At 41.0% G+C, this 26,016-nt stretch overlaps 1 protein-coding gene across 1 annotated transcript in view; it reads left to right on the plus strand.

Annotated features, from left to right (window-relative positions):
* ADGRV1 (adhesion G protein-coupled receptor V1) overlaps positions 1 to 26,016 on the plus strand; it is a 313,027-nt gene that overhangs the window by 246,570 nt on the left and 40,441 nt on the right. The window contains exons 86-87 of the mRNA XM_075411234.1: positions 1,776 to 1,933; positions 18,206 to 18,327. Coding sequence (XP_075267349.1) covers positions 1,776 to 1,933; positions 18,206 to 18,327 — 280 coding nt within the window. The remainder of the gene's footprint in view (positions 1 to 1,775; positions 1,934 to 18,205; positions 18,328 to 26,016) is intronic.

The raw sequence follows: 26,016 nt of genomic DNA on the forward strand, positions 1-26,016 counted from the left end.
TGTTGACAGCAAATCGAGGCAAGGTGTTCTTCCCCTCTGCTCAGTGCTCGTGAGGTCTCATCTGGAGCCCTGGGTCCAGTTCTGGGCTTCTCAGAGCAGGAGAGACGTGGAGAGACTGGACAAAGTCCAACGAAGGGCCACCAGGATGAAGAAGGGACTGGAGCGTAACCGCTGTGAGGAAAGGGTGAGAGAGCTGGGACTGTTCAGCCTGGAGAAGAGAAGGTGCAGGGGATCTGTTTAATGTGTATAACCACCTGTACAGAGGGTGCAAAGAGGACAGAGCCAGGCTTTTTTCAGCAGTGCCCAGTGACAGGACCAGAGGCAAATGGGCGCAAACTGAAACACAGGAGACTCCGGTCTGAACATCAGGAAATGCTTTTTCACTGTGAGGGTGACCAAGCACTGGCACAGGTTGCTTCAGAGAGGTCATGGAGTCTCTGTCCTCAGAGGTATTAAAAAAATCATCTAGGCACAGTCCTGGGCAACTAGCTCTATGTATCCATGCCTGAGCAGGGCGGTTGAACAACATGACTTCCAGTGGTCCCTTCCTACCTCAGCCATTCTGTGATTCTGTGAAATAAACACTTTTAATCGCAATAGAGAGTCTGCCTGCCCTGTTTCTTACTTACTTTCTCAGCTTGGTGTCTGACTGAGCCTGTACCTTGTGAAGGGAGTTGCAGAAGGTATCTAGATTCTGCTGGAGATGATTTTGAGATTCACTGAGCTCTGGAAGAACTGACGTAGAATGCAGTCTTGACCCTCTGGGCAGACTACATATGTCCACCTAAGCAGTCCTAGAAGGTCTACCAGGTATATCAGTGAAACCTGCACCCAGGCTCTTCTCAGATGTACGTTGTACCAGCATTGACTCTAAGCTTATTTAGCAGAGCTGACCTGACAAGAAGGGCTGGGTAAGTTACACCCTCTTATTAGGGATAGCAGTGACCACATATTCTCTAGACAAACTGACTCTTGAGCTGTCCCTTGGGCTGCTCTGTTGTGCGTCATCTCCAGAGTAGGTCAGTGGCAGTAAAGCACGTATGGACCTCTGGGGAGCTCACACAAAACCCGAGCTCTCATGCTGTCCAGAACTCCTGTTAGCGATCATCCCCATATCCTTCAAGTCGTCATCTTATATGTGTAATTTCACTCTTTTTCAGCAATAACTCATGTTCCTGTCACGTCTCTATAAATAATTGTAACTTTAATAAATGGAAAGGGTAAGGAGAGACAGGACAATTTAAAAAAATATGGGAGGGAGCATTTGGCTTCAGTGTGCAAATGACATATAGTTTCCAACAACTCGAGGAGGAATAGTTCTCTTGCCTTCAAGATTTGTTCATTTATTTTAAAAATATATTTCTCAAAATTAAATTTGTGGTTTCAGGAGCTAAGTATAGAAAATTGCATAATGCCCTTTTAGACATTGGTGACTAAGAGTGATCACAGTAAATGAATATAGCATGCATGGAGTTTGTTAAAATGTAATTTGTTCCACGGCAACGGTTTAAGTCTTTCCAACATTGGTTAGGCTAAAATGTCACGTGCATACTTTTAAAGTGCAAATATTGTATTCCTTAAGATAATGATGAGGGGATGATAACAAACAGAACCCAATGCATGCTATCAACATTACTCTGGGTAAAGAGTTAAAGAATTTGTGGCTTGCAAAGCACATCCTTCTTCAAAAAAGTTTGGTTTTGGAAATTCACTCATGACTGTTCGAGGTGTCTCTGAAGTTTACAAAGAGCATTTTTTCCCATTTTTTCCATCAGGTGCTTCATTCCAAATGCCTATGCTGCTCTCTTCACTGCTGCTCTGGTGCCATTAATGTGCTTGGTAGTGGTTTTTGTGGTGTTCATCCACGCCTACCAGGTGACCCCGCAATGGAAAGCGTACGACGATATTTTCAGAGGAAGAACAAATGCTGCAGGTATGATTCGTTGGCTACCCCTATGCAAAAAAGTTGGACTTCCAGAACTGTTACTGACTGTTCTTGCCCGTTCAGAAAACCCCACTAGAAACCACAGTTCAGTAGATACCTACGCACTACTTTAAGGATGCTAGTGGTCCCTTTGAAGTCTGTGAAAGCACTGTAACGATGAAAGTTATGCAGATGCTGAACTGTCTTAGGGGGATAAAAATGTGTTAATCCTAAAACAAGCAGTTGCTATCAGTGGTTGTGTCTAGTCTACTAAAGAGAATAGCGGTGAGACACAGCATGGCCCTGCTTGGAGCACGGTGTCCCCAAGGTTTTGGCTGCGGGTAACAAGCAGCCCTGTCCCCGGGAGGGCTGGGGCTGCTCAGGAGCAGCGATTGCCCGCGTGCGGGGCAGGGGTAGCGTGGAACCCACACCGTGCTCCTCTGCTCGGCCCCAGGCGCGGGGCACGGCGCGGGCCCGTGGGACTTGTGCCGTATTCAGTGGCTTCACATCCGTGCGCAGGCTGCGTGCTGGAGCGTTTGGAGTTAACGCCGCTGTCGTGAAATCTCCCAGTGCTACTCGCAGCTGAAATGTGCTTGAAAGGAAAGATCTCTCTCGTGCAAAACAGGAAGTATCGGTCGGTCTCCTCTGTCAGAACAATTTTAAACACAATAAATTCCCAAAATAAAATTGCAGCAGTTTAGACCAATATTGTAATAGCAGGACACTCTGTGAGAAGCTTAGAATATTTCTTTTGTTTTCATGATGTTTTTGGAAAAAAAATCTGAGTTTTATAAACAAATGCAAGTATACAGATTTTAATAAAAGTGGATCTATTTTCTCCCTGACTGCATGAAGCCAGTTTTATTTTATGAAAGCATGAAAGGTTCTTGAATCATTTTTCTAAATTCATTAAACAAATATCTTCTGAACTTAAAAGAGACAGTGGATTATTAAAAAATTGCATAGTCCAGTGCTTGTAACTGTTCAGATTTATAAAGAGTAGCTGTCTTGTTCAAATACTCAAATTTGCAATGATAATTGTATTATGAAATGAGGGGTTGTGGTGTTTTTTAACATTCGGATTACAGAAATACATTCCTTTTATAAGAAAATTTAAATAAATATTAATTATTTATTATTTCTTCAAATATTAATTTCTTAGTGACAAAATGTCAGCTTGACTAAAAGCTATATGAATTTGGATAAAGTCTGTTAAACATAGCTTGTAAGTATGATTCTCAAGACCTTAGCTGCACTTTAGCTTTTCATTTCTTTCTGATATAAAAGAGACTGCCTGGAGCAATCACAGAGGTGGCTCCCTATTCAGTCTTGAGTGATACAGTTTATTTATTCATAAATAACTTTTTTTTACTATCTCTAAGGATAGAGATTCCATATTCATATGTTGAAGGTTAAGGCTCGTCTCAGAGCAATTAAACCAAAGAAAAAAAGTGCTGAATATTGGAACAATACCATAAGTAAAGTCGGCATGCAAAATGACAGAAAGTACTAATAGAAGCTATAACTACAAGACACAAAGACATGAAATAATAGGTTGAAACAAAACTTTGTTTGATTTAATACAGGGTTCAGGGTGTTTTCTTTCTCCAGTAAAGTCCTGAAAGTAGTATAGAGAATGCTGATGTCTCAGAAGAAAAGAAAAAACAATATCAGGAGGAGAAATATTCAGTAAAATGTCAGTAATAGCCTTGTTTTTAAAAAAAAAGAGCAGTTTGTAACTTTTACTACTTGTGCACCTGCATGGCAAACTGGCGTTTTGCTACCAAACGGCTTTTGCAAGCACAAATGAAAGTACCTCGTGCAGCGTAGGCAAGAGCAAGTTGGAGAGAGACAGTTTTAGAGAAGGGAAATAGCTGCCTGCTGAGGTTTACGGTGCCTGGGGTTGTATAAGGGCTCTCTGCATAGCTGTGTTTATAGTACAAGCTTCCAGAAAGAAAGGCCAGTGATTTATGTAGTTTGTAATGTTGCCTATAACTACATAACGTGGTGCTGTTAACTAAAGGCCACAGACTATCTGACTGAATATTTCTCTCCTGAAATTTGAGGTGGTGGTAGTATATTTTCATTATTTTTAATGTTTTATGGCTATATTGTGCTTTTAAAGACATATTCAAAGGCAGTTTGCAGTGGTAAGACCTACTACCACTTTGAATCTTCCCGTATGACTCACTCTTTGGAGAAGTTCACTCCACTGGCTCCATGTTCTTACAGACTCGATAGGACCTTATCCTGCTTCCATGCTGTTATTGAAGGGGGCCTACAAGAGAGCTGCAGAGGGACTTTCAACAAGGGCATGGAGTGACAGGACCAGGGGTAATGGCTTTAAATTGAAAGAGGGGTGATTTAGATGAGATATTAGGAAGAAATTCTTCTCCGTGAGGATGGTGAGGCCCTGGGCCAGGTTTCCCAGAGAAGCTGTGCCTGCCCCCTCCCTGACAGTGTTCAAGGCCAGGACGGGGCTGGGGGCACCCTGAGCTGGTGGAAGGGGTCCCTGCCCGTGGCAGCGTGGTTGGAACGAGATGGTCTACAAGGTCTCTTCCAACCCAAATCATTCTGTGATTCTGTGATATCTTGCTTCTGCAATGGAGAGGAGGTCCTGGATCACACCAGCACCACATTCTGGCTTCAGTGCAGCTTTAAAGAGCCTATAGGGTAGGGAAGTCTCGGCAACATTGCCTCCTTAAGTTGCATAGGCACCCATTATTTTGCTGGTTTATTGTGGCAACGAATATGCCAGACTTTCTCTCTGTTTCATCCAAGACTAGAGGAAAGGTGGAGCTACAGTTGTCTTAGAATAGTGTCTTATTCTAACTTGTCTCTGGCCTGTCATCCCCATACTGATTTACTCCCTGTTCATTCACCCACAACAATGAATTCTTACAGCACAAACACCTTTCCCAGATTCCATCCTGGGGTTTGGTACCCAAATTTTACAACTTTGAATAATGCAGTAAGTAATAGGAAAAAAAAAATTACAAAAAAAATCACTGCGTTGGAAAACTGTCTGCTCTCCATTACTATACCCTTTCTAGAAAGACAATAAAATTCCAGGTGAATGATGCTGTAAACAATTCTGACATATCAACTGTAGAGAGCCGTAAACATAGACAAAAATATATTTTAAATACACTTTTACAAGTAATTGTGGACACCTGTTCACTTAAATTCCAGAGAGCTAAGAGTATTGCAGAAAGGAAAATATGGCATATATAGGCATGTAATTATAATTTATACACAGAGATTCATACAAACACCTATCTGCATGTGAATTTTTGATCTACTGTTGTTTATTCCCTTTCTGGGAGTCATTCAGTTAGAAGATAGTTAAAATCGCAGTGTGATACAGATGACCCCAAGCGGGTTCTGCCATAATTCATGCAAAACATTATGGAATGTTGTCAGTAATAATAAAATAGCAAGGTCACTGTCTTGCCTGTTACCATAAAATAGAAAAAAGTGTTGGATATGCAGATTTGAAAGAAAAAAAGTTGTTATCTGCCTTATAAGTGTACATTCTTTAGGTCATTTCATACATTGTAGGAAAAGCCTCTTGAACTGCAGCTGGTAGTTCTGAAGTTCCATATTTGTGATCTCTACTTGAGGAGGGCTATGATTAACTTTACTAGAAATTTAATAGGAGTAGAAACAGTAAATTATATCCTCATTTGTAGTGTAGTGTTTTTTTTCTCAAATAAATTGAATATGCAAGTGGCTAAGCTATAAACCGGGTCAAAATTTTTTCCTAGTCTTTTCTCCTATTGTTGGAATACCCGGAAGCTTACCTTGCAACGAAGGTTCATAGAATCATAGAATGGACCTTAACAGACCTTAAAGATCATCTAGTTCCAACAACCCTGCTAGAGGCAGGAACATCTTCCGCTAGGTCATGTTGCTTAAAGCCCCATCCAACCTGACCTTGAACACTTCCAAAGATGAGACATCCACAGCCTCTCTAGACAACCTGTTCCCATGTCTTACCATGCTCATTGTAAAAAATTTCTTCCCTGTACACATTGTAAGTCTGTTCTCTTTCAGTTTAAAACTATTGCCCCTTCTCCTGCCACAACATGCCCTCTTAAGAAGTCTTTCTCCATTTTTCTTATAAACCCTCTTTAAACATTGAAAGGCTGCAATAAGGTCTCCCCGCAGCCTTCTCTTCTCCAGGCTGACCAGCCCCAGCTCTCCCAGCCTTTCCTCCCAGCAGAGGGGTTCCAGCCCTCGCATCATTGCTGGGGCCTCCTCCGGCCCCGCTCCCACAGCTCCAGCTCTGTCCTGTGCTGAGGGCTCCAGAGCTGGACGCAGGACTCCTGGGGAGTCTCAGCAGAGCAGGGCAAAGGGGCAGAATCCCCTCCCTTGCCCTGTGCCCACGGTGCAGTTGGCTTTCTGGGCTGTGAGTGCACATTGTTGGGTCATGTCCAGCTTCTTATCTGCCAGTATCCCCTAGTCCTTCTCTGTAGGGCTGCTCGCAATTCTTCATCTCCCAGGCTGTACTGATATTGGTAATTGCTCCATCCCAGGTGCAGGGCCTTGCACTTGGCTTTGTTGAACCTCATGATGTTGACATGGGCCCACTTCTTCAGGCTGTCAAGATCCCTCTGGACGGCATCCCCTCCCTCAAGCGTACCAACTACACTACTCAGCTTGGTATCGTCCACGAAATGCTCTCACTGTCTGTGTCATTAATAAAGATATTGAACAGTACTGGTCCCAGTACGGACCCTGAAGGACACCACTTGTTACTGATCTGCATTCGGACTTTGAGCCATTGACTGTAATTCTTTGGATGTGGCCATCCGGCCAATTCCTTATCCATCAAGTTGTCTATCCATCAAACCCATATCTCCCCAATTTAGAGGACAAGGATGTTGGGTGGGACCATGTCAAAGGCCTTACAGAGGTCAAAATATATGACACCAGTTGTTCTTCCCTTATCTACCAACTCAGTCACTCCATCATAGAGAGCCACCAGATTAGCCTTCAACAGTTGTTAGAATAAATTCCATTTGCTGTGGTAAAGCATCTTCCTGGACTTAGGTAGCAGTGCTGTGTTTTACTATTTATTTTCTGTATGTAGGAGCAGAGAGTTTGCTGTTACCCATACTAAAGGGAACTCACACTTTTTTTTTTTTTTTTTTTTGATTAAGAGCAGAATAACAATACTGGCTTTCTCCATACACATCCAACAGAACAATTTTGCCCCTTGGTGACTGTAAAGAAGATCTGTTTGTACATGGTTAAATAGTTTCTTGGAAAATTGTAAGGTATAATTATAGGGTTTTTTACATATATTTATACACAGATATTCATTATTAGTTGTACCTCCTTTTCTGACATGCATATATTCTTCCTAGTCCTCTAGATTAATCCTGGTTACTCTTGAGCAGAGTCACATTTGTCATACACTGTTCTGGTAGTTTCTAGGCTATCAAGAAAACATCATGGCCCCAGGATGACTAGCCCAGCAAAATTCTACTTTTAGCAACTGTTGTTGGTTTCTTTGGAAGTGGTCTGTGATCTTACCAGAGACCTTATTCTACTCTTTAGTTATGCCTGAGATATCACTGTAAAAGCATATGATTAAAACAAAGTCGTAGTGGATAATAAACACAAATAAATAGAATTTGCCAAATCCCAATTTGAGCAATATGCACACTCTTATTCCCCTGTCTGGAACACCAAGTACGTAAGGTTGCGCTCTCACGTTCTTTTTTACTGCTCCAGAATTGCTCTGTTGCTACTCGGGCTGTTTTACATGGTGATTGATATAGCTTGCTTCGGTCAAGGAATTTTCCTGAACAGTTGAAGGCTAGAAGAAAGGGCAATGGGAGAGTCAAGAATTAATTCTCTCTTAGAGTAGACTGTTCCTCAAAAGCCAGTGTTGGGAAATAGTGTGAAAGCTGATTTACAAGGAAAGTCAATTCTACGTCTGGTATTCTCTTCCACAGATGGCGCATTGAGTTTGCTAGAAAAGCGGCTTCGTGTTTGAACTGCTGCAGTTTGCCAGCATTTCAGCAAACATGTTATGTTGACTGATTATTTTGCTATATATAGAAATTAACTTCTCAAAAGTTAGCCTTGAGAGGAGCCAAGTCAGAAATGTGCATTGTATAAACAGCCTCTGGATTAATATTTAGATTTGCAACAAGAAAGACTGCTATTGAAGGAAATCAGGTGGTATAAAGCAGGATGGTTGTATTTGGCTGAAATCACAGAAGGTTGAAAAAGGCATATATAACAAATGGTTGTTTTTTCTTGACAGTCCTAATATGCAAATAAAGAAATTGGACATTAATAAGACAGCAATCCAATATACATAACTTTGTTGTCCAACCATTTATTAACCTTTCATAATTTCACAAAAAAAATTGAAAATATAACGGAAAAATTAAAATTGAAAAATCACCTGCTTTTTCTTCTGATGATAGCTTTGTGAATAGATGACCGCCGTTTATTGAGCAACATGTAGAGGCATAATTTTCATGCCCCGCACATAAATACGCAGTAGAACTTACCTGATTCAGATATCATCATTGTAAATATGCCAGAATTAAAGATTAAAACTTTTTGTTGCCAAAATAGAACTTCATGAAGAATGCCTTAGATATTTAGCTGTAAAATTTTAACTAACTTCTTGAGTGTTCCTTCATACAAATTTCTTTAATATATTTGTTGTCTTAGCACCATGCAATTCCTGATCATGACAGGACATGTTGGATGGTCCAACTATATCTACTACCATCTGATCTTCTCAAGAAACAAATAAGCCATACGAAATGCAAGTGCAGGGCGTTCCATCCATGCTTCTGTGCTCAGGATATTATTCTGAGGATAGGGCTTTTGATTCTAAGTGAGAATGTATATCTAAACCTGTAGTTACAAGTCTTCCTTATCCTGTAAGCTATATGCTAACATCATTATCTTGAATTATAAGATACACATCACGTATCTAAGAGAATCAAAGGAATAGTGAAGGGCAGGAGTGCTTTCATCTTGAGATGACAACATGCATCTAGAAATCAAGAAGCAGACATTGGCTACCTCTGAACAAAGAGTTATGTACAGTATTCACAGTATGCGTCATAGTCACACATAAGGGCTTTTTTTTTTTTCAATTGGGAAACAAACAAATATTTGCCTTGGAGATTTTTTACAAATACGGTGAAGACAAAATGCACAAGCATAATTATATGCTGAAATAGAGAACAAAGATCTGAATAAGTTAATAACCTGAATGGATCACCTACACTCATGTAATTTATATTGTTTGCACTGTGCTTCACATGACAAAAATAGCTCTCTTCTTTTAAAGAAATCTGCAGAAGCAGGTGAATTTGCATAGGTTTTCCCTGTACAGTTTTGAATTTAGCACTCATTTAATATTTTGCATAATATTGCTAAACAATTTTATTATATGGAGACAAGCAGGTTCAAATTTTTCTTTGTTTTTCTTTATTTGCTGTTGTTCTGGGATTTGCCATGTTCCCTGCATAACAGTAAGAGCATAAGCTATAATAAGATGACTGGTCTTTCATTTAATTATACCAAAATATGTCTTAAAGCTGTGTTCGAAACTCTGCCAAAAACCCTGCGATTTAGTGGGAAGGTTAGGGAGGCCAGTCTTCTATGATTTTATAGTAGTGATGTAGTCTTTATGCGTAATGGGCAGTGTGCTTCTGTTTTGGGAGCTATCCTTTAATTTCAAAATCTTCCTTGCCACAAAAAGCAGCAGATCAAAAAATATAAATGAACCAAAAACAGTATTCTAACTGGTTTGCTGCTTCCTATTGTTACAAATTATCCATGAACAACCTTGTCCAGTTTGGTTTCATGGACATTTACCTACCCCGGCTTTCTGATCTATGTATCAGCTACTGTTAAATTCTGCACATCTTTAACATTCCCAATCTGGAATCGGAGGTTTTGTCAGAGGTTTGCTTTCATGTTGTTGGTGGTGGTGTGGTCTTTTCTCCTTTGAACTCTATGAGGAAATCTGTTAGCTTCTTTATTTTGGCCACAAAATCCTGTTACCATACTCCTTTTCTACAGCAGCTGTCAAAAGCAATTGAAAACGAAGCCAGCAGGATTTGGAACACTCTTATTCAAGCTTATTAAAAAAAAAATAATGTTTTTGTGGCATTTTCATAGTTCTGTTGCTAAATTTAAGCCATGACTTCTTAAGCAATAGTCTGTAAATGTTTTACTAACTTAAGTCTTCCACAAATTGGTGAAATTCTGTGAAGCAATGCGTTCTCCCGAATCACCAAGGAAAAAATATTTGTAAAGATCTTTCAGATTTTGCAGTAGGTCTTCGTGTCTAGCCAAGAACAATTAAAAGCAATTAAAGTTGCATTATCAGTTTAACAACCTAAGGGGAAGAAACACAGTAAATATTTATAGATAAACTCAGAAGATCATTAAAGCTATATTATTTAATTGCTTCTTTTATTGACTTTCCTATTTTTAGAAAAAAATTAAGTACCTCAGGCAACAAAAAAAGACGCAATAGGGGCCAACACAGTGGTGAGAATACAAACATTTGGATGTGTTATGAAAACATAGTGCATTCCTTATTTTCCATATTTAAATCATCTAGCTGTTTGCTACCAAGACATACTCCACATTACACTTCAGAGCTTTAATATTATTTAGTAATTTCCAATTCCATGTATTTCTATTTGATCTAGCATTTTTCACTGCTTAGAAACATTGTCCTGGAGAATTTTATCTGTAACATCAGGTATGGAAAGAAGGAAGGAAGAAGACCTTCAGGTAGTCTACCTGACATTTTTCTAATGAAACAGACTTAATATATAAAGTTAAGGAGTAAGTTTCAGCTCTGCACACAGAAGAAACATAAAATTGGCAATTTCAGAATATGAAGTTTATTTTCTTTTGAGTTACAGGTCAGTTCCAGGGAGAAGATAATGTATTATCTTCTGAGATATATAATCTAGTTCAAACTGAAAAGTTATGTTTTTTTCTGGATATCTACTGACTGAACATGGTATTCGCGAGGGACTAATCCTGGCATGCCGAAAAGAGTTCCAGTGCTGGTGATCCATGAAATCAGTGTGTTGTTTTTCTAGTTCATTTCAGTTGCTTTTCCTGGTGGTCCTGCAGATTTTCTCCGTAGCAATGAGTTGCTATGTGTCTCACAGGGCTTATCAATTATTTCTGTTTTGATACTTTTGTTGACAAGTTGATGGTTCATTCGGATGCTAGGCTTTCTCTCTGCCAAAGTGCTTGTCCATTGCTTTGGCAGTTGACTGAAAGTGTGCAGGAGGACAAACCAGAGCTTTTAACCAGGTAAAACAGTTTTATGACCTGCATGATCAAATTATTCTTCCATAATCAATAGACATTACACAGGGAAGAGTGAAGTTAGCCATGCGAACTGTCCCATTGCTAAGTGAAATTACAATGGGATGTATGAATGCACCTCAACCTTCAACTTGCCATTCTTTTGGTGAACTGTCGAAGGCATGACAGTGGATGGGGAACACTGCAAGGCTCCTCTTTGTCTTCCTGCTCCTCTTTGAAGTTTCTTCCACCTTCTTCTTCATTCCTTCTCATTCCCTCTGCTTTGGATTACCAGGAGGCTGCATGACTCTTAGTGCTGTCAGATGCAGGGGCAGAGGTTGGCAGGTATCTCACAGAATCATAGAATTGTTAAAGTTGGAAAAGACCTATAAGATCCTCATCTCCAACTGCCACTCCAGCACCCCCATGCCTGCTAAATCATGTCCTGAAGTGCCACATCTACATGTTTTTTGAACCCCTTCATGAGAAGGTGACTGCACCATTTACCTGGGCAGCCTGTTCCAATGCCTGACCACTCTTACAGTAAAGAAATTTTTCCTAATATCCAATCTACCCCCCCCCCCCCCCCCCCAGTGCAACTTGAGGCCATTGCCTCTCATCCTATCGCTGGTTACTTGGGAGAAGAGACCAACACCCACCTCACTACACCCTCCTGTCAGGTAGTTGTAGAGACCAATAAGGTCCCCCCTCAGCCTCCTCTTCTCCAGACTAAACAGCCCCAGCTCTCTCAGCCGCTCCCCATCAGACTTGTTCTCCAGAGCCCTCCCCAGCCTCGCTGCCCTTCTCTGGACACGCTCCAGCCCCTCAATGTCCTTCTTGTAGTGAGGGGCCCAAAGCTGAACACAGCACTCCAGGTGCTGCCTCACCAGTGCCAAGTACAGGAGGACGATCACTGCCTTGCTCCTGCTGGCCACACTGTTCCTGATCCAAGCCAGATGCCATTGGCCTTCTTGGCCACCTGGGCACACTGCTGGCTCATGTTCAGCTGGCTGTCAACCAACACCCCAAGATCTTTTCCGCCAGGCTGCTTTCCAGCCACTCCTCCCCAAGCCTGTAGCATTGCGAGGGGTTGTTGTGACCCAAGTGCAGGACCTGGCATTTTGGCCTTGTTGAACCTCATACAGTTGGCCTTGGCTTCCTACTCTCAAGCAGATTGACACTCCCACCCAACTTGGTGTCATCTACAGACTTACTGACGGAGCACTTTATCCCTTCATCCAGATCATTGATAAAGATGCTAAACCAGACTGGCCCCAAAACTGAGCCCTGGGGAACACCACTCATGACCGGCCACCAACAGGATTTAAATCCATTCGCCACAACTCCCTCCTTCCTATGCTTTCCAAAATAGGTGTATGCTGCATAAGAAGGGAGATAGAGCATGAATTTGACACTGAAAAATTATGTCTCTTTTACTCTTTTTTTCTTTATCTGCAGTGTCTCAACCAGCAGTATTCAATTGGCAGAATCTATTCCAGGCCCCAGCTATGAATAAATTTTAGATGATCTAATCTTCTATTGTAAAAATTATTATTTCTCACCGTTTTTCCAGTCCTTTCGGGCACATAAATGTGACAAGCATTGGAGTTCTCATTTTGGAAGAAGTCTTGAAGAGGCTGGCTGGACAACAGTCTTGTGTTGGTAAACTTCTTTGTGGACCTCAGTAAGCTGCTGCAACCTGCTTGGGTTGCAGTAGGTGTAGGTGTAGACACGTGAGCCTCATCATCAGATTATTTCTCTCTGTAGGTCAGTACAGATGTCTTAGAGTGCAGCAGGAGATGAGCTTAAAACTGTCACCATAGTCTTTCTTTGTGAGGTTTATTTCAGAAATTACAATATTGTGTGGGTTTATTTTGTTACAGATTTAAAACCACTGTGGGTGAAAGCATAGCTGTTTGGAAAAGTTCTGGGTTTTTCTGTTTCGTTCTGTCTCTTGTTCTTGCTTCTCCTATGAGGAAACCAAACAACAAACGCAAGGTTGACAGCTGTTTCAGCCGAGCAATCTGGCATTTTATCACCTGACTCTTGCTATCCCTGTGGAGTTCCTTGCCACTGGATACTCTGAATTGTCAGAGTTCACCGTGACTAGTTCCAGATGAGTCTGTGAAAGAGAAGTCCCCTGAAGATTACCGAATAGAAAGAAACTGTGTCTGGTTCAGGAACCTCCTGAGTTGTAAATGGGAGAATTGCTGGCAGAAGTATCACATCTGGCCAGCTTTTTTAGCTCTTGCTGGAGGCAAAGCCAGGCAAAATTTTGTTTGTAACCAGTGCAGCTTCTTTTAGGTTCCCATTGAGTTAAATAAATTTTTCCATCACTTTAATACTTTTCCTCGTTCATGAATTTTGTAATCTAATCCAAACCCGTCACAAAAATATTACAGCCTAACTTTCAGATTCTCACCAGAGTCATTTTTGTGTAAATCACTGGACAAAATCTTGTGTTTCCAGTGATGACTCCCCTGCTGTACTAAAACTACAGTTCTACCACCCATAAAAACTGATTACAAGGTAGCGCAGCCCTCAGAACAGTAAGCATTGCAGAAAAATAAATTTGATAGATAAGTTAATATGGAAAATAGTATTTTCTCAGCAATGGGGAAGAAGTGATAAACACTGGACACATTTAGTGTTTTGGTGAATTGAATGGATGTAATTTCACCTGGTCAAATACCAAGCTGGACTAAGGTAAATTTTCAAACTCTAAAAAACTGCAACTAGAGCTGCGTAAGCTGCATTTATCTGGATGGAGTCATAAACTCTGCCAATGTTTCTTAAACTTATAGCTAGGAAAAAGGGGAGATATTTCAAGGAGAGGTATGGACATGGTGATAGATGCATACGTACATACATTTATACATATTTAAGGAGTGGGTAGACTGAACGTTGCTTAAATAAAACCCTTCATCATTCCTAGTACTAAAAAAAGGTGTGATAACTGTGTAAAAAAAATTGTGAACCAGCATGGTTCGAATCTATAATGCCCAACAGAGCTGCTTGACAATGTCTCCCCTGCATCACACTGATGCTGAGCTGACTGGTCCACTGCAGTCTTTTGTCTGCTGAGGTTTACTCAAGGAGACTAAAGCCAACGGCTTGCACTTGATTTAGAGTAAAATTCTTGTCAGTGAAGGTTCATCTGCCCAAAAATACTCTTTGAGTTTGTTTGGGAGGGGGGTGTTGGTTTTCTTGACACAAGAGTGAAACTGCAGATAACTAGACTGTTGGTTTTGGTTCATTTCAAGCCCGTTTATTGGAATCCTTTTCCTTCATGCAGGGCTGTTTTTACAAAATTAAAAGACATTGGTGCTGATTTTCTGATATGTTTGTTCTACTAATTGAGTTTTTGTTTGATTAAATGCAACAAATTGTTTGATCAAATGGACTAAAAGAATTCAAACAGCTGAAACTAAATGCTGCCCAAATTTCAGCTCTGTATTAACCCTTTATGATACTGATAATGAAGCAGTTGCTGCTGGCAAAGATAAAAGCAGAATCGTAAACTGCACAAACATTCACATCTGACAAAAAACAGGTATCTTCCAACCATCTTTACTTTTAGAATGTATACATAAATTTACACGTTTGGACTACGTAACATTCATTATATAAATTTTTATCAGAATTACTCAAGGTATACTTCATAGAGGTCTTGTTAGCTTTAGTAAGCTTGATTCTGGTTTTACCTGTGGTAATTTTATTCTGGTGAATAGATAGAACTGAACTTATCAATTTCACACACAGACAGACACTTGAAGATAATACAGTCAGATTATTGTACATCAACATTCTATGACCTAGGTATCATATTACTCCATTTTCTTCATCTTTATGTACACAGCTATTTCAATGATCTATGATTTTGATGATCTAGAGGTGCAAAGTTATGGTTAATACTGTAGTATTTTTCCTTGGGTGATGTTTATGCACTAGAAGCAGATATCATGATATTAATTTTTGGCATGTTCTACTGCGTGCGGTTTGTCCTTCCACAATTTGCTTTCTACCCTCCCCTGCCTCCCACCTGAATTTAATCATGTTGCAAAGTAATACAAAAGCCAAATCATTGTTCAGCTTCCCAAGATAATTCTCTTCATTGTTCACTTTGGTCTATGTAGGGCATTTAGAATTGTGTACATTAGTGATCGTTAGTTGCCAGTCCATTATATCAGTTGAATTTCATAAGCAGCTAAAGTTTATTGCCTGATTGTGAGATCTAAAGTGAAAGATTATATCATTCCATTAACACCTGTGCACAGATAAAATAATGAGTAGCTCTACAGATAATTACCAAATTTACCTTTAGAATTACATCTAGAAAAAGCAGCATTATTTGGGGTATGTTTACATATTTTTTATTTTGGTAAAAATTTCATTTTTATAACATCAAAAACTTTGAGGCTGCCAGTTCTTTGCTGTTTTTTTGTGAACATTGTTAAGTACACATCTAAGAAGTATTTGGATTCATTTGTGTATTTAGTGTAGGAAAAAGAGAAATACTTAATGCTCTAGTTTTTACTGAACTGCCTAGTACTTTAGAGGGCTTTGCAATTTTGATTATTGTAAAAGCATTGTGATGTTGGCCGTGTATATTTGTAGCTGTTGTAGAAAAGTTTGTCCCAACATCTGTTGAGGGGATAAGGAATTTTTCGGTTTTGCCCAAGGGACTTTGTGACTTGTGCTTTGTGTGCAAGGGATGCTAGTGCCTGTGGAGTGCGGTGTGACAAATACCTTGCATTTCCATTCTCCTCGTATAACAAAACTGAGTTCCTCCCAGACCAATATCAGAGGTACATAGCCTCAATCTTTTTCTCCTGATGCTGCTTTGAAAAATACATGTGTATTATTAGTGATGCGTTATGGACCAAGGATGCTTGGGAAGTCTCAGACCATTAACAAATTTTGACCAGAGCTCACCTCACTATGGAAGAAGTGATTCAGGTGCTCAATGGGCATGAGTAGTCATTCAGGATAATCAAGGTCATCCAGTCTGGCCTCCAGCTTTCTGTTCATAAGGAATGGGTCTCTCACAGCTTCTGTTATATAAACTGATCATGTGCAGATCTCTTAGATCTCCTGTGACATGAAATACATGAATTTCATGTACTGAGGGGTCTAGAGAACAAGTCGTATGAGGAGCAGTTGAGGGAGCTGGGATTGTTTAGTCTGGAGAAGAGGAGGCTGATGGGGGACCTTATTGCTCTCTACAACTACCTGAAAGGAGGTTACAGTGAGGCAGGCATTGGTCTCTTCTCCCAAGTAACTAGTGATAGGATGAAAGGCAATGGCCTCAAGTTGCGTCAGGAGAGGTTTAGATTGTATATTGGGAAAAATTTCTTTACTGAAAGAGTTGTGAAGCATTGGAACAGGCTGCCCAGGGCAGTGGTGGAGTCCCCATCCCTGGAGGTGTTTAAAAAACATGCAGAAATGGCACTTCAGGACATGGTTTAGCAGACATGGTGGTGGTGGGTTGATGGTTGGACTTGATGATCTTAGAGGTCTTTTCCAGCCTTAATGATTCTGTGATTCCATGATTCTATGAATCTAATGCCATTCTAAGGCACCAGTACCCACCCGTGATGCCTCCTCAAGTCCTCTGCTGCAGGTCCCTAGCTGCCTAGGGCTCACAGCACTGCATCTTCCCATACACCAATGGATGACTGGCAAACCTACATGCACAGAAACAGCACTATTTTCAAATGGCCAAACTGGGGAGGATTGGTATGATGTCCTTATACATAAGTGTCAGAACGGGAGTACCTTAACAATGATTAGAACTGAGCTTTCAAACACCTTTGCTTAGGAAATATAATTTTGTTAATGCTGTTATGGCCTTTGTTATTTTCAAGGTAGAGTTGGGGTTTTTTTCCCCATGGAAAAAGCAAAGCCTTGTTAACTGTTCGAAAGAGCAAAGTTGATTTTAATACTTTGGTTTTATTGCCTCCAGTCCTAGGTTACCGCCATGATGTTAATTTTCATGTGTAGCACAGTATCTCACTGTAATTTTTTAAGGAAATACATACCTTTGTTAAATGTTATGTCATATTATCAAACAGTGGTTGCAGAACAGCCCAGGCTGAGGTTTGCATCCCGGGTTTTACTGAGCGATATTAGGCTTTAATAGGAGAAACTATAGTAACACTGTACCTGGTCATATTGTGCTTCACTTCAAGTCATTTCCTTGTTTCTTAAAATATACACATGCATTTCTGCCAAAGCAACAGTTATAAACCTGAAGCCCTGCTGGAAGGTAGCCTTGACTTTGACTGTTACCTACATTCAGCCATATGTGTGTGCGCTTAAGGACGGATTCTCCACGTATTTCTGGAGGTGAATGAAGTTCACTGGTGCAAAGTCTGTGTTTGGAGGGCTCCTCGGCTCAGTGGACATTGTCATTTAAAGTTCTGTAGCATCAGATACCTTCTCACGTTCGACTTGCAGTGGAAGTAATAACAAACCAGAGAATAAGCTATTTGTGTAATTTCTGTATAATTCTATACATTGCCAGAGCTGTGGCAGTATTTTGTACTGATAATGATTTTTTTCTTTTCCCTTTCCTCTCAATGCTTGAAAATCCGTTTCCTCCCCAAATTTCCAGAGCTTGCCAAGAGCTCTCACTGTGCTTCCCCTGAGGTCAACGTGTTTTCTGACTCCTTGTGTGCTCTTCCCACCCACAAAGCCCCCACGGTGGGTTTGCTGACCTGGACTGTGCTCCCCTGGCCCCTCCATCCCCCAGTCCTCTGTGCCCTGCTGCTGGTCTCCTGGCCCCGGGGAGGTGGGGGTCCAGAAAGCTCTGGACACACGCCCAGTTGGGGCAGGAGAAAGGCTGCCCATCAGTGGTGAACAAACTCCAGGGCTGGCCAGAGACGGTGAAACTGCATCCTGCGTCTGTAATGCTGTAAAAAGTGCTTTTCCCTGATATGCTGTGTTTGTGGTTTTCAGAGATCCCCTTGGTCTTGTACCTTTTTGCCCTGATTTCCATCACCTGGCTGTGGGGAGGGCTGCACATGGCTTATCGGCACCTCTGGATGTTGGTCTTCTTCATCATCTTCAACAGCCTGCAGGTAAGAGCTGGTGCCTTTTCCTGAGGTCCTCTTGCAGAGCTGGGGGTCACCTCCACCGCTCGCAACACGCCTGCCATTTCAGCTTCAGAAGCTGAACCACATCCAGAAATACACTGTGACATGGTGAAAGTGTTAATTACATGTTCTGTTTATTTCTGAACTTAACATACAGACTGCATATTAAAGCAAGGGATGCATTGTTTTGAAACAATAGCAGTATGATTGCATGGATTTAATTTCATAGCTAGTACACTGGGAAAGAAAATTGCTTGCTTCTGTGTATAGTATGTTACTGAGATAATTATGGCATATGTAATTATAAAAATGAAATATCTGCAGCCTTTACAAAAACACTATTTGAATTTTCTGTATCTGCTAACCCTAATTAAAAAAAGCCACTATGTTTTTAAAATTATATAACCATAATATTGAAAATTTTCTCATTATTAGAGATGAGCCTTGAGGCTTAGCTTTTCTCATGCAGTATGCTTATTGGCAAAGCAAAGATCTTTTAATTGAAAAAAATCAAATACGCACTAGATGTCGATTATTAGTTATAAAATATTCAAATAGCCTTTTTCAGAATTCTGCACATGCAAGTGCTTCCACCGGACTCAGTACTGCATTGCTGAATGCAATGCTATACTGCACGTCGTGGAACTGTTTGCAGAATAGAGGATAGTATATCATGGATGGAAAAATGCCTCTGATGTCTGAAAACAGCAAAATGAAGAGGAATTTAAAAAAATATCTCTCCACATCTCTGGTGTGCAATTTCCTCTTCCATTTTCGTAACAGAAGTATCTGTGTTACCGTGTATGATTTACCTATGTTAAAAATCTTTTTGCTTCATAAAATAAAAATTAATTTAAAAGGTATGTTTTCACAGAAGAGCTTTGTTTTAGATTTGAATTCAAAAGGTGGGCCTTTCCTAAAGCAGAAGTCTAAATGTTTTAAAAATGTACATCTCAGACATAAGTATTCTGTTAAATTCAGAAAAAAAATGTAGCTTATTCTCCTTGCAGTACATTTCATTATTTAGTATGTTGTCACTTAACTATTCTGGCATATATTGGCTCAAATTAGCAATGGTGGTTTTTTCCATGAAGTTGCATGAGTTGATTTGCTCCAGTAACTGTCCACAAGCAGATAAAATCGCTTTTCAGGAAGGCAGCAGAGCTTTCTCTGCAGTCAGAGTGCCACAGCTGTGCAGGACTGGCAGTTGTACCAACGCACATTCCCTCCCTTTCCCCCCCCCCTGCAAAATCTCAGCGTGCGGGCAAACCCCCACGGGAGTTTTAGAACTACGACGGTAACTACTGGAGCTTTATAGTGAAACTTAATGCACTGATACAAAGCATAAAAGTATGGTGATGTGTGTGTATGTACGTGTAGGTATACATATTTACTTTCATGTATCCTTACTTACTGTGTTTCTACAAAGAATTATTACCAGAATCCGATCTGGGTTTGTGTTACCTAGGTCTACCTTGGATATAAATTTCTGCAAAGGGTATTTCATTATAACTGAAATTTTGTGACAGAGGTAAAGCAGTGCGAGAGCACTGCAATATGCATGGATATTTGCTTTAAACTAAAATTATTTTCTTGACAGTGCATATTTAGAGATAAGGGATACGAGCACTTTGTGAATGTTGTCATTCTTGGCCAGAGTGTTGACCCTTCTGTGTAAGTGCCAGAAGAGACTTTATGTTAGTCTGCTTTATATAACTTGAAATTTTGTTTTATTCAAGTAAAGTTCAGAGCCATAGAATTATTGTTATTTTAATTAATGTGGCCAGTTTCAAGACACTAATTCATGCAATAGTCTCAAGAAGTAGAACAGGATGTTGAAAGCCAGTTGTGTAAAATACGAAACCCACAAAGTTTGTGGGAGATTTATTTTACTGATGGTCTGGTATGATAGCAGATGATATGGAAAAAAAAGAAATAAAAGCATTCCTAGAGTAATGTTTAAGTCATGACTGCTATTAGAGATGTGCCACTGAGTTACTCCAAAGTTTTTTGTTTAGATCCAGCTAAAAGTGAGATGACACCAGAAATATTTGCTTGTCTCAATCTATGTGAATCTTTTCTGTTGGTTAAATTCAAAGCTTTTTATGTAGTTCTGTTCCATTCATGCACTCTCAAACCTTTGAACTTAGGAAGGATTTTTTTTTCTTTTACTGGCTATTCTTTGATTGTTGAGTGGTCTCTTATCAGCACGACCTGTCTGTGCAATAGGTATACAACCATAAGACCTGTGTAGGTAGTACCTAACTTTTGGGTGCTTCTGCTAGAACTTTTTTATGAGTCTTACAGTGTCAGAAATGTTTCTCCCAAAACACCATGCAACTGAAAGAATAAAAATTTCTGTTTATTTTGTTTTGGGACTCAAGGACCTGACCTAAATCACTTTCCCTTCAAAGAGTGGGGTCATGCAGAAAGATCGAATAACATCTATGGGCAGGTGCATTTCTAATCTTTCAGAGCCATGTCCCCAGTTGCATCTCCACCCCCAGTTAGACAGCTGGGAAATATGTATTCAGAAACTTGGTTCTAAATCCTTTAGAGGAGCTGGGAAATTAAAAATTTAGAAACCAAATACTACAAGCTTCATTCTCTGCTGACTGGCTCGCCCTACGTCGTTATCACCACTGTGCAACCCTGTGTGTGGAGCACAGCCTTAATTTCAAACCTGTGGCGATTCCAGACTGCCCGCATTGCCCTTGTGCCCCTAATCCTTCCTTTAACTCTCCACCGACACAGGCGACTGCTTCACCAATGGATATAATCTCTTTTGTATTGGGATCAATTAATTTGGCTTCTTGCCCTAATGATAGATCGTAATATCTGGGGAATAACTGAAGATGTCAACGGGCCGGCAGGAGGTACTGCAGCACCTCCGCAACAGGCAAAATTGTGTTCAAATTACGTCAATATTGATCTTCCACATCGAAAGGAGAAATCTGTTATTTTTGCTATTCGTAGCCCCAGAGAATATGTAAAATCTCGAATATAAAATAAATATTCCTTTATTGAAAGAAGAGACAATAATTTGAAATCTATATTCTCTTACTGGTTAATATTTTAAAATAATCTGTGTCTGTAGCTCTAACTCAAACAGTAGTAAGTAAAAACTTTTCCTTCCAGCTAGGAAGAGCTCAAGAATTTCACACTTCACATTTTAAAATAATTTTTATCCTTTGCTGGATTTTTCAGACAGAAAATATAGCAGGACCCTATCCACTACCTTTTATTACTAGATATTGGGAAAATGCTTTTTAAAGTATAAAGTTACCAAATATTTGAAAGGAAAAGATACATTTTTAGTGTTGGGTACCCTGAGAACAGTAAAAAACCATGGAGTAGCTCTTTCACAGTAATACAGTTTTTATAGTTGTTTGTTTCTTCTAATAGGTGATTGTCTTCAGTGCTTTGTGTATCTGTACAATAAAACAAGTTTAAAAAAAGTTTCTGGAGCACACCTGCATTTTAAATAACCGCCCCACACATTTTGTTCTCCTGTTTTGAAGTTACCATTTATCTAATCAGGAAACAGAAAAACTGATGTGTGATTCAGGTGACCAGACATGCAGCATGAGATGAAAAACAGGGAAGGAACAAGGCGAAAAGCCTGTAAATTTCTTTAATCTATGCTTTTCATCAAATAACCAGGTACACAAAATTGTCTTAACTAGACAAAATGTCAGTATGCAAACTGTTTGTGTAGAAGAAAATTATGCATTACAAATTCTGAACACTGAATAAAAGAAGGTTTTGCTGTGGGCAGGTGTGGCTTTGTAAAGCTTTGAAGACTGTGCTCTCTCTAAGCAGGGGCTGGTCTCCTGAGGGGCACGTGGCACAGTCCCTGCTGAGGGGTCCTTCTGGCCTCCAGGCTCTGCAGAGCAAGGCTCATGAAGAGATGGACCGCCGTCTCCAGTGTCCTTTGAAGTTTTAATCTTAGCCCGGCTGTTTGGGAATGGAAGAGGAAAATGGGACTTAACAGTGGATAACACATCTTAATTACGATTTCGAGAGGAGCTAGCTGTCTTTTAGTGCTGTTGGCATCTCATTCCCATGCGTTGTATCTTCGTCAGCCTGAAGAATTGATAATGATTGTCAAACAAAGCCCTTTTTCTGCAACAAAATGTTGTTTTACCTTTTATTGGTTGGCAAACGTGCCCTGTTTCAGTCGGAAAGCGATTCAGTGTTCATTAAGAGCTTTTCCCCAACAGGAACAAGAACATTTAATAGTTTGTGAGAAACAGAGACCTGCTTCCCTGCTGCTCAGGAGCTGCAGAACGTGTAACGAGGCAGAACGTGACCCCTTAAAACACGTTGGATATCCAAATGGATTCAGCTCAGGAGACTGGACGGACACTGCGTGTTGTCTAATTTAGTTGTTTAGCCTTATGGCATGTATTCCCTAGGAAATGCACTTGATAGAAAAATTATCTACTAAGGACAAATTGTTTCTGAGCACTTCCTGCGGGAAACGGTTCCCATCAGAGACGAGTTTATGGTACGATCTATTCTAGTGCACGGAGGGGAAAGCAAGTCCTTTCCCTGTAACTTCATGAATAAACATGCAAAGTGCCATGTGGGGGGACAGTAGCTGATCTACAAAACAGAAAACAAATTTAGAAAAGCAGGAAAGGAAAAGGATAAGAAGCATGTTTAGGATATCTGATGTTTCTGAGTTCCTCAGCAGCATGGTCCTGATTATCCTACTCAGGCAGCAGCTGTGTCACAGAAACATACTCCATGCTCCCGTGTGAAAGGCCTGGGCTTCTCATCTTCTCGCTTGCAAACCCAAGAGGAACATTTACCTATTTTCTTTGCATATGATTGCCTCCGTGGATTTGTTCGCAAGACATTTCCTGGGGTCGGGAGTGAAAGAATAAGCTGCTGTCTTCTGTGCTTCTCTCCAGAGGTTAGGACTTCGCAGGCAGTTTTGCGTGCTCTGCACTCGTATAAATGATTGCCGTGTTTCTCGTGCAGTTGGGGGGATGTTTACAGTCCGTGTAGCTGGCGTCAGCAGCAGCGTTATTTGCTGTTCGGTGGATCCAAAGTTCAGGGCAGTGGGTGGGTCTCTTCCCATTGTTTGCAGAATTGTTGAGAAGAAGCTTCAGACCCATTCTCAGGCTCCTCCCTGCAGCAGACTTTCTTAGTATAATCTCAGTTATTCTTTGGCTGGATTTCCAGCAAACTGCACTGCACACCCCAACCCTCTGTCTTACAATTTAGAGTGTATCTACACCACAAACTACGAGGTATTAGATACCCCATAGCTACCCCTGTCGTGGTTTCCTCTACCTTGTGCTAAGCCCTACCACACCCTAGCCCCAGCAATAAATTAACGAATTTATAAGCAATTTTGAATCAAAACCTTGCTCTTATGAAATACTGAAATGTTACCAATCAACACTATAAAACATCTGTTTTTTAGTGATTTTAAATCAGGAGAACAGCAAATCAAAACTGGGAGGTATCCCATTATTAAGGACACTATTCAAAAAGAACTTGTGTGGTTGTTTTGGCTGATGCAGATAAGGGTTAAACATCTTTGGCTGTTCTGTGTTTGAGCACACCAGGGTGGGTCATGCCTGCATAATGACCAAGAGTTACATGTAAGGTATATCTTCCCAAGAAACACAGGAAAAATCTGGCATCAAGATTGACTGGTGGTTTTCCAAGCTGGGCAAAACCACTCACTTGCCTAAGAAAAACAATTTTTAAAGGCCAACTGGTTTGTAGTGGACTACAGTAAAATAAGATTCAGGAGTTCAGTTATAAATGTTTGAAAAGCCCGCTGGTAACTTTAACAAGAAAGAAAACGAATGCACAGGTGCATGCCCAAATCTGGCATTGGCTAGTGTAGACGTGATTCACCAGACTTCATTAATTACAAAGCAAAGGCAGACCAGAATGGGAGCAAGGGCTAGCTTGAGTAGCAAAGGAGATAAAATATCAAATCACAGAATCACAGAATCACAGAATGTTCGGGATTGGAAGGGACCTCTGTGGGTCATCTAGTCCAACCCCCTGCCGAAGCAGGGTCACCCAGAGCCGGCTGCACAGGACCACGTCCAGGCAGGTCTTCAATATCTCCAGGGAAGGAGACTCCACAACCTCCCTGGGCAGCCTGGGCCAGGGCTCCGTCACCCTCAGAGGGAAGAAGTTCTTCCTCATGTTCACAGGTATCTTCCTGTGCTTCAGTTTGTTCCCGTTGCCCATTGTCCTGTCGCTGGGAACCACTGAAAAGAGTCTGGCCCCATCCTCCTGACACCCACCCTTGAGATGCTTGTAAGCATTTATTAGGTCCCCTCCCAACCTTCTCCTCTTCAGGCTAAACAAGCCCAGCTCTCTCAGCCTTTCCTCATAGGAGAGATGCTCCAGTCCTCTCATCATCCTCGTAGCCCTGGACTCAACTCTCTCCAGTAGCTCCTCATCTTTCTTGAACTGGGGAGCCCAGAACTGGACACAGTACTCCAGATGGGGCCTCACCAGAGCAGAGCAGATGGGGAGGAGAACCTCCCTTGACCTGCTGGCCACACTCCTCTTGATGCACCCCAGGATCCCATTGGCTTTCTTGGCAGCCAGGGCACACTGCTGGCTCATGGTCACCTTGTCGTCCACCAGGACACCCAGGTCCCTCTCCACAGAGCTGCTCTCCAGCAGGTCCACCCCAAGCCTGTACTGGTGCATGGGGTTGTTCCTCCCCAGGTGCAGGACCCTGCACTTGCCCGTGTTGAACCTCATCAGGTTCCTCTCTGCCCAACTTTCCAGCCTGTCCAGGCCTTGCTGAATGGCAGCACAGCCTTCTGGTGTATCCACCACTCCTCCCAGTTTTGTGTCATCACCAACCTCCTGAGGGTACATTCTAACTCTTCATCCAGGTCATTGATGAAGAAGAAACAAGACTGGGCCCAGTACTGACCCCTGGAAATAGAACTAGTAGATATTGTGAAAAAAACCCCCACCATTATAACAAGGAATATGCCGTTTATGGAACAACACAAAAGACATGTGGCTAGAGAAATCAATATGCCACAGTTTTAGAAGGAAAAACAAAGTAAAAAATGTACTGTATTCAGAGACCAAGAAGAGAACAAAGATCTATAGTTTTGTAAGTGCAGTATATTAGTGCAGTAAAATAAATAAAAGGATATGGCTTATAAAGCTCATGCTGGAAGCAATTGTAAATGGAAGAGATTTTTTTTGTCCCCTAAACATGCTATTTAACTCTGGGACATAGTCAGGGGACACTGAGAAGGCCACCACTATAAATAGTGTCACTTCCTGTTCCTTATGGCATCTTCCTAAAGCGTCTCCTCCTGATGAGTCAGGGATGGACTAGACGATCCCGTGCAGCAGTTCTGGTGATCTAAGCCATGCAAAACCAAACCAAATCAACTACTAGACAGAGAAGAGATGCAAGTAAATATTGTGGGCTGCAAAAGGCTGCCTAAAGATTTTGCAAAAATGATTCTACACTGCAGATGAGCCCAACAAAAGACAGTGAGGTCATCATAGTATTGCCAGGATAAGGTGAACTACAAGTAGAATATCAAGAAAAGCACGTAAGCTTGTTCAAGGAGAAATAGTACAAGCAATACCAAACCCTGTTCTCTCAGTTGAGTGCATAAACAAAACACAACTAAACGCAACTCAAAGAATTCATAC

Source organism: Opisthocomus hoazin, chromosome Z (assembly GCF_030867145.1).
Source record: "Opisthocomus hoazin isolate bOpiHoa1 chromosome Z, bOpiHoa1.hap1, whole genome shotgun sequence".
NCBI lineage: Eukaryota > Metazoa > Chordata > Aves > Opisthocomiformes > Opisthocomidae > Opisthocomus > Opisthocomus hoazin.